General features: G+C 38.6%; 1 protein-coding gene across 4 annotated transcripts in view; it reads right to left on the bottom strand.

The window, feature by feature from the left end:
• Window positions 1-7,086: 7,086 nt before the first annotated feature.
• Window positions 7,087-9,312, bottom strand: part of LOC139948204 (sarcosine dehydrogenase, mitochondrial-like) — a 170,807-nt gene continuing 168,581 nt past the window's right edge. For all 4 annotated transcript variants that reach the window (XM_071946277.1, XM_071946279.1, XM_071946276.1 and 1 more), the window contains exons 15-16: window positions 8,684-8,852; window positions 7,087-8,558 (exon numbers count right to left, since the gene is read on the bottom strand). In XM_071946277.1, coding sequence (XP_071802378.1) covers window positions 8,294-8,558; window positions 8,684-8,852 — 434 coding nt within the window. In that variant the 3' untranslated portion in view covers window positions 7,087-8,293. The remainder of the gene's footprint in view (window positions 8,559-8,683; window positions 8,853-9,312) is intronic.

The raw sequence follows: 9,312 nt of genomic DNA, 5'->3' as shown, positions 1-9,312 counted from the left end.
TTGGAGGGGAGGCACGTGACCCACAAATTCCCGGGCCCCCAGGTGCCACCCCCCCCCCCCTCCTCCAAAAATATAAAGCAGAAAAAGAAGAGGGAGTATGTTCAAATGAATTACAAACTCAAGACATTTTTGCGGGAAAAACTTTGAAGAACAAAATAAATTTAATACATTTATGTCATAAGTGTCAAAAAAATACCACTAACCTTGAGCCGTGGTGAGGTGACCATCCAAAAATACCTACATAGACAAAAAATAAAAATGATTGTCTATTGCAGTTTTTGTCTCAAATTATTGCAATGTAAAATAAAATAATTTTTATTTTGGCCACTTCCAACGGGACAAGTCCTGCTGCCGTCAATGTCACCAAACTCTTCCTAACTAAGGATTAAACTTTAGGACGAGTTAAAGGAACACGTTGCCTTGGATCGGACGAGTTGGTCTATGAAAAGCGTTTGAAACCGTTTGTTATGAAATGCATAAGTATAATCAAAATTGCACGGTTTTCCTTTCACGTCGCGAACTAACACGGTCGGCCATTTATGGGAGTCAAAGTTTTGACTCCCATAAATGGCCGACCGTGTTCGTCGACGAGGTAATACGAAAACCACGCAATTTCGAGACATATTTGTGTAGATCATTGTATTCTACTTTTACAACATCTTTCTAACCATATCAATTTTATAACAAACGGTTACAGGACGCTTTTCAAAGACCAACTCGACCGATCCAAGGCAACGTTTCCTTTAATTTCCGTTTCCATGTAGACGTTAGAACGCATTGAACCCATTGAACCCAAGTGTTTCGTGAGATCGGCTGCAGCTTTATTACATCAAATGTAGAAACCCAGTTTTCTCAAAATAGTATCATCCGATGTTTTGGGTGTTGAAAAAATTTACACTAGAAGGGTACCGAATACGATGTCAATTTATATCATTTTAACGGGAGGTTGGAGACTAATAATATTGTCCCCATTTATATGAGGACAACACGAAATTGAGTTCGTTTCCCTTCCTCAATTTACTTGCATAAAATTAAAAAAACTGTGGAAATTAGAACTCATTTGGTCGTCGAAGTTGCGAGATAAGAATGAAAGAAAAAACATCCTTGTCACACGAAGTTGTGTGCTTTCAGATGCTTGATTTCGAGACCTCAACATCTAATTATGAGGTCTCGAAATCAAATTCATTGAAAAATATACTTCTTTCGCAAAAACTACGTTACTTTAGAGGGAGCCGTTTCTCACAATGTTTTATACTATCAACAGCTCCCCATTACTCGTTATCAAGTAAGGTTTTATGCTATAATTATTTGAGTAATTACCAATAGTGTCCACTGCCTTTACTCTTTTTGGTATCTACACGAATCAAAATCAACGGTTCTTTCCATAACCAACATTACTACAAATATATTTACTTATGGTGCTACCGAAAACCTCTCTTTGCTTGTTGATTGTCATACAACAGCTTTGATTAAACCATAAGGCTCAATCGCCATTCATTAACGTTCTCAATATACCGCGCTCTAGAAATTGCAATTAAACGAATAACTTACCAGACACACGGTGGCGGCGACCGTAAAAATATGCCGAAACCCCACCATAGTGTACTCCCCTCGGGTCTACCCCGATGTATGCACACTTTATAACTCCTTTTCTGCGAATCTCACTCTTGCTCGTTCACCTATTTATTCCCCTTTCAGTAGTTTTTGTTTGTCTCCTGAACTGGCACGATAAAGTGTTGTTGTCAACTCTTCGTGTTTTATTTTGGTTTTATATTTCTTGAAATGAAAACCGACAGAGTGGTTATACCGTGCGCAAGATGGCTCGTGAGCCACTCATTGTACCACTATCAACGTAATCGTGACGTAGTTCTGAATTAACATATTACGTCACAACCTTAAGCCCGTAGAGTTTGTGTTTGCACTCGATTGCCGAGTTCAACCACGCAACTCTGATGTACGTGACTAGTGTGACACTGTTGGTAATTACTCAAGTAATTTTTAGCATAAAACCTTACATGGTAACGAATAATGGGGAGAGGTTGATAGTATAAAACATTGTGAGAAACGGCTCCCTCTGAAGTGACGTAGTTTTCGAGAAAGAAGTAATTTCCCACCAACTTGATTTCGAGACCTCAGATTTAGAACTTGAGGTCTCAAAATCAAGCATCTGAGAAAACACACAACTTCGTGTGACAAGAGTGTTTTTCTCTCATTATTATCTCGCATCTTCGACGACCAATTGAGCTCAAATTCTCACAGGTTTGACAATTACCAACAAATCTTTGGTTCTTTGAACCATTCTATTGTTTGAATCCAATGCAAGTTTAGATAAAAATATACAATAAAACGAACTATATAGAGTGGTAGCGCTTTTAAGATATCGCCAAAAATCCAGAGTGGTTAATTTCTTGTGGAGCACCCCGGTCTTTAGAATTTCCCTATAGAGTCCTTATACGTTCCCTTTTTTGTTTTGTCCTTGGTCCCCAGAAGGTACCGAACATAAGAGCACCCGAGCCAGTTTTCATCGCCTTTCCTGAACTTATGGCTGGCGATGGATTTGCTATATTGATTAATATTATCCATTCTTTGTTCGTATAAGGAGATGGACTCATCTTTGTGTCCGTATTATGAAGACAAACATTCAAGGAAAAAAAATTGTCTTGTAAGGTTCTTACCGTTACTATGGTGGAATCGATCGCTACTTGCATGAACTACAAGTACGTGTAATACTCGTATGAATACAAATTTATTCCAAGGTTCTACAGCACTGGAAACTGTATACATCCGTGCGGTTTATAAGAGATTTTTTTCTTTCTTTTTCGCTTTGGCCTTCTTTCTTCACCATCCAATTCTCCTATGTACTAGTGATATGTGTTTGCCAGTGCCACATTCCATGGCCCAATTTCATAGAGCGGCTAAGCACGAAAATTTGCTTAGCATGAAATTTCCTAGATAAAAACAGCATTACCAAACACTTGTCCATTGGTTGCTTATTGCTTGTTACTGGTATTCAGATGTTGTTTGCTTATCCTGAAAATCACGTGGAAAATTTGGTTAGTAATCCTGTTTTTATCAAAGGCAAACATTTCATGCTAAGCCAATTTTTGTGCTAAGCAGATCTTTGAAATTGGGCCCAAATAGCATGTAAGCATACACATCTTGCTGAACGAAACTTAAAATATACCAGTCTAGTTGGTAAGCCACTGGTCTGGAGACCACGCTTGAGGTCTCGAAATCAATTCAAATATTATTCTTACCGAGAAATTACTTCTTTCTCAATAACTATACGTTACTTCAGATGGAGCCGTTTCTCACAATGTTATGATAATATCAACAGCTCTCCACTGCTCGTTACCAAGCAAGTTGTTATGCTGACAACTATTATTCAGTGTCTTTAAAGGCAGTGGACACTATTGGTATTACTCAAAATAATTATTAGCATAAAACCTTTCTTGTGGACGAGTAATGGGGAGAGGTTGATGGTATAAATCATTGTGAGAAACATCTCCCTCTGAAGTGCCATAGTTTTCGAGGAAGAAGTAATTTTCTACGAATTTGATTTCGAGACCTCAGATTTAGAACTTGAGGTCTCGAAATCAACCATCTAAGCGCACACAACTTCGTGTGACATGGGTGGTTTTTTTTCTTTCATTATTATCTCGCCAGTTCGATGACCGATTGAGCTCAAATTTTCACAGGTTTGTTATTTTATGCATATGTTGAGATACACCAACTGTGAGGCTAGTCTTTGACAATTACCAATAGTGTCCACTGCCTTTAAAGCCTGATGGAAACAAGCACAGACACATTACAATTAGATACGAACGTGATATTTGGATCGCGTGAAGTGGGACGTGATATTGATCATAATAAAATTTTTTGTCGGTCACTTAACAAGCTTCGATTATAGTAAAATTATGACGACGCAGACATCTGAATAAAATCTTACAAAGTCAAAGTGGAGACGTGCGTAATTGTATAGAGATACGGGCATAGACAATTTAATTGAAATGTCACAGCCCAATACAAGTTTTCGCAAACCAAGGTTGGGAATGGGGAGCCTACAGCCTGTGTCGCATGCAATTATGTCCTCTAATAATGTCCGCCGGACGGTTTTGCATAATGCAATTGTGTCAGCCCGGACACACGTGCATATGCAGTTGTGTCCGCCCCGTGCAAAACCGTCCTTGGTAACTTAAACGCCCTTGGTCGACGGAGCACGTTCGCCATTTTTTTGTACAAGCTAAGTGCATGTCATGAGTGATATGGATTTGTTTTTTTTTCCTTCTCGAGCGGCGACTGTTTCCGATTGTCTTAAAATCATCGCAGTTACGCTCAGGTCGTAAATAATCGCCGACTGAAAAGTTCCCGATGATCTTAGCTCAGGCGCAGTGTGATCCTTAAAGGTCAGTCGCCAACTGTTTTTGTTGTTGAAGCAAGGTCGACCTGAGGCCACCTTTAAATGCAAAGCAAAAACAGAACAGTTTGTAAACGATGTCAAAGAATACTCACAAATAGTGTTATTTTGTTTGAAACAAAGCAACCAATTAAGGGTTTTCTTGTTCGAGTAACCGTCTCTTAAGTCAAGCGCCAATTTATAAAATGAGGGCAAAGATTAAAGGCACTGGACACTATTGGTAATCGTCAAAGACCAGTTTTTTCACTTGGTGTATCTCAACATGCATAAAGTAACAAACCCGTGAAAATTTGAATTCAATTGGTTGACGAAGTTGCGAGGGAATAATGGAAGAAAAACACCCTTTTCGCACAAGGTGTGTGCTTTCAGATACTTGGATTCGATACCTCAGCTGAGGTCTCGAATCCAATTCAAATATTTGAGTGAGACATAACTTTCGTTCTCATTAACGTTCCTTCAGAGGGAGCCGTTTCTCACAACATGAACCAACACAGCTCTCCATTACTCCTTTCCAAGAAGTAGTATGCTAAAGATTATTTTGAGTAATTACCAATAGTGCCCACTGCCTTTAAACAGAGATCTCGCAATAAATTAAGTATTCTTAAATTCCAACCTTGCGATCCTACAGAGATTTGATTGAAACTTCAAGGTAAATTTCCTACCAAAGTAATGCTCTTCTATTATTGTGGCAAGTAAGTCGCAGTATTTGAATTGATAGCAATTAAACAGTCTTTACCTAAAGCCGCTATAGCCTCGTCTTTGTTAAACACGGCCTTCATAATATTGAATGTTCCCCTCCATTTAAAGGCGCTGGATTCTGTTTGTAATTACTCAACAAAATAAAACAATTACTTGGAACGAGCAATGGAGAGCTCGTATAAAACATTGAGAAACGGCTCCCTCAGAAGTGACGTGTAGTTTACTAGAAAGAGGTAATTTCCCACTCAAATTATAAAACACTTAAGCTGATATTACGAATCCGAAAGCTGCACACTTGTGCAACAAGTGTGTCATTTTTCTTTCATTATTCTCTCGCAACTTCGATGACCAAAATTTGAGCCCAAATTTTCACAGGTTTGTTACTTTATACATTATGTTTGGATACACCAAGTGGGAATACTGGTCTTTGGCAATTACTAAAGGTGTCCAGTACCTTTAAGAACAAGTCCTCGCACCAAGTGGTTTGGCAATAGGCGTCTAGTGCTAATTAAATATTAACCGTCCTTGATCACAAGTTATTGATTTTTCCATCTTTGTTGGTAGAAGTGGCTGGTTACTAATTGTTAGCAAATTCCAATAACCAGTGAATAATTACAGAATAACAAGTGTCTACCGACAGTAATAGGTAAGAAAGTTGTACTCTTCGTGTCGCTCGACAAGTTAAGAACTCGCCTCGTAGCATGCAAACGAACAAATATACTTCAAGTTTTGATAATTCTTTTGATTCAAATTACGAAGAACAGTGAATCTTACTCTCAAAAATGAAAGTCTTGAATGACTTCCATTTGTTTTCACAGGACTGAGAAAAGCTACTGCTCCATGTAAAGTTCCGCAAGCTAACCATAAGCACATGAATAGGCATGCCAACTTCCCGGTGCCTACCGCACGAAAATAAATGACGTCACGTCACGTCACGTCACGTCACAACGCAAATCCATGGTCGACGCACAATATGGCCGCCCAATTTTTTCTGCTAACCTGTGAAATACGCTTGCACCTTAGCAAATATTTCTGCTACAGTAAGCACTAAAATTTGCTTACCGTTAAGCAGCGCTATGAAACTGTGCCCGGTATCCTCAACTGGTGTATCCTAACATATGCAGAAAGTAACCAACCTATGGAAATTCTGGTTCAATTGCTCATCGAGTTTTTGAGGAGAATAATGAAAGAAAAATATACGCTTGTTGCATAGAATTGTGTTCTTCAGATGCCTGTGACCTAGCTGAATCCGCTCAGATTCAAAGTTTGGGGTCATAAAATTACCATTTTCTCGAGAATTTACTTCAAAAGGGGTCGTTTTATATTAAAAACAGTTCTATAATTCTCTTTCTTGGATCATTAGTTTTTGGGGTAATTGCCCAGGTTTGTTCGAGCCGAAATTGATACAACGCAAACGTGCATTATAACTTTAAAGGGTTAGGTATTTTTTCCTAATAAAAAACTGAACACAATGTCCACAGATTTACATTAAATTTACATGGTTTGAAGATGATAGTAAAAAGCTTCCCTTAAAAAATTACTTGCTGATGTGCTGCAGTTTTTTTGGAGAAATGAGTAAAACAATGTCACAAAAATAATTTTCGTCACAGTTTTAGCATGTAAGAACGTATTAACCAGTTATGGTATGTTATGATATAATATCATAACTGTTTACCAGTAATGCGTTTTACATGCTCAAATACATTTGGTCTCAGTGACACAAATATTATTTTGTGACTTTGTTTGACTCATTTCGCAAAAAACTACAGCACATCAGTAAGTAATATTTGAAGAAATGCTTTCTAATATCATTATCTTCAAACAGTGTATAGTGTATCGGAAATCTCATGTGGACATTTAGAAAAAGTACCTGAATCCTTTAAAACAGTAAGGGTTCACACATTATCCAAAAAACAAAATAATACTAACAAATTTACTTCCAAGATTTTACAAAAAAAGGAATGTATAATTTTATTGAAGTACATCACGATAATCATCCAGTCTGTCTAGATTGAAAAAATACAATTAAAAAATACATGAGGCATTCTTTATAGTAAAACATTATAATAGAATACATTTTGGGTTCAAATCCCAATAGAGTAATATGCCTATGAAATTACTTACATATTTCATTCAAAGATTTATTTTTGGAGAAAGGTAAAATTGATATAATAGATACAATTTTTCATCCAGTCCGCTAGATAAGGTGATACCAGAGCCCGACTTAAGAAACAAATTACAACACCATGATTACCAGGTAGACTTTGAAAAGTCTGAATTCGGAAAACAACTCTGAGCTATCACATCTCTTGGCTTTGTTTCACAAAAATTTTAAGATTCATCTTTAGACGAGTTGTCAGTATCACCATAGTGATTTATAACATGACATCACACTTTGTTTTAGCAGTACCGGTAAGAGTGATACGCAGTTTAAAGGCAGTGGACACTATTGGTAATTGTCAAGGACCAGTCTTCTCTCTTGGTGTATCTCAGCATGTGCACAAATTAACACACCTGTGAAAACTTGAGCTCAATCGGTCGTCGAACTTGCGAGATATTAATGAAAGAAAAACACACCCTTGTCACACGAAGTTGTGTGTGTTTAGATGCTTGATTTCAAGACATCAAGTTCTAAATCTGAGGTCTCGAAATCAAATGTTGCCCAGGGCCTCTGTTGCCCAGGGCCTCTGTTGCCCAGGGCCTCTGTTGCTCAGGGCCTCTGTAGCCCAGGGCCTCTGTAGCCCAGGGCCTCTTTTGCCCAGGGCCTCTGTTGCCCAGGGCCTCTGTTGCCCAGGGCCTCTGTTACCCAGGGTATTGGCCTTGGTGTACCTTTAAAATGTGAATGAGAAGCAAGTATTGGCCTCACAAATTTGCAACGAATAATTCGCCACATTTGAGCTTTGGTCAACGACTCTTATTCACAGCAAGAGTTGATTTTCATTGAAAGAAGAAAAATTGACTAAAGTGGGACTCGAACCAACGACTCCCGGATTAACGTGCCTGCGCTCTACCAACTGAGCCAAATAGCCCTGTGTTGGCAATCTGCCTATTTTGTCAATATCTTTGTTCGGGGGTGTCGAACAAACAGAGTTGTGACGTCAATATTTTCTTCGCATTCGCAATCGCATTCACAGGAACCAGGCATCAAGGTCCTGTGACATTGGTCGATTATGAATTTTACTCGTAAATCCCCTTGATGCGTTTGTTCTGCGGATCAAATGGACTTTTTAAATGAAGCTCAGCCTTGTAGACCTCGCCCAGCCTCTCGATAGTGTAATTCCCCTCGGTGAGAAACTCATTTGTAACGACGTCCCCGTTGGGATTACTAACGTAGCCGTAACCCAGGTTCTTGTTGATGTGATAACCGAACTCACCGCGTCGTATGAAGCCAACGACCTCATCGTTACGACGGATGCATTCAAAGCCAAGTAAAGGTAGATGTCTGAGTGAAAAGAGATGCAAATTTGAAGTTAGATGCTACAAAATAGGAAACAAATTGGTTTAGGAGGGAAAAGATTAATAATAAATAAGAATTAAAGATCAAAAGGATCAATAAACTTTACTCACTCGTCAATTGTGAAACACACTCTCTTTTTCCTGATCCCCTCTGCTTTCTGTTTTTCGACTGCCTCTCTACCAAGGAATGGAGTATCCTTCTTTAACTTGCACACAAAGCCTAGTCCACTTTCAAGAGGGGTGTCTTCTGGCCGGAGGTCAGTTCGCCATAGATGATAACCTGTTTATGAAAAATCATATCGACATCAAAAAGAGGAAGCCAAGGTACCAAACTATTTTCCTCTCCGTTTTGACATCAATCCTTCAACCACTAAAAAAGTGTTTGTTTTTTAAAACTAAGTACCAAATTTACATTAACATGTTTCTTGTATCTGTGGTGAGCCCAGTTCATACTTCCTGCAAATTCGATGTCACAAAGTCACAAAAAATAAATTCACAAGAATTGAGCTGTGCTCAGCTCTTGTAAAACATTCACAGCGGCGAAAACAGAGTACCAACGTCAAAAACCCATAGGTTTATTACCCAGGTGTGAGTCGAACCCACAACCTTTGACATTCTAGAGCAGTGTCTTACAAACTAGACCATCAAGAATACCCGATAGCTAGAGACAATTATCCCCAATGTTTAACTTAGCATCTTTAAAATTGCCGCTCTATAATCTATTAAATAGGCCCTTTCGA

The sequence above is a fragment of the Asterias amurensis genome, chromosome 15, assembly GCF_032118995.1.
Source record: "Asterias amurensis chromosome 15, ASM3211899v1".
In the NCBI taxonomy this organism is placed as follows: Eukaryota; Metazoa; Echinodermata; class Asteroidea; order Forcipulatida; family Asteriidae; genus Asterias; species Asterias amurensis.
Note: the sequence above shows the minus strand (reverse complement) of the source record. Positions and strands in the feature narration are given on the sequence as shown.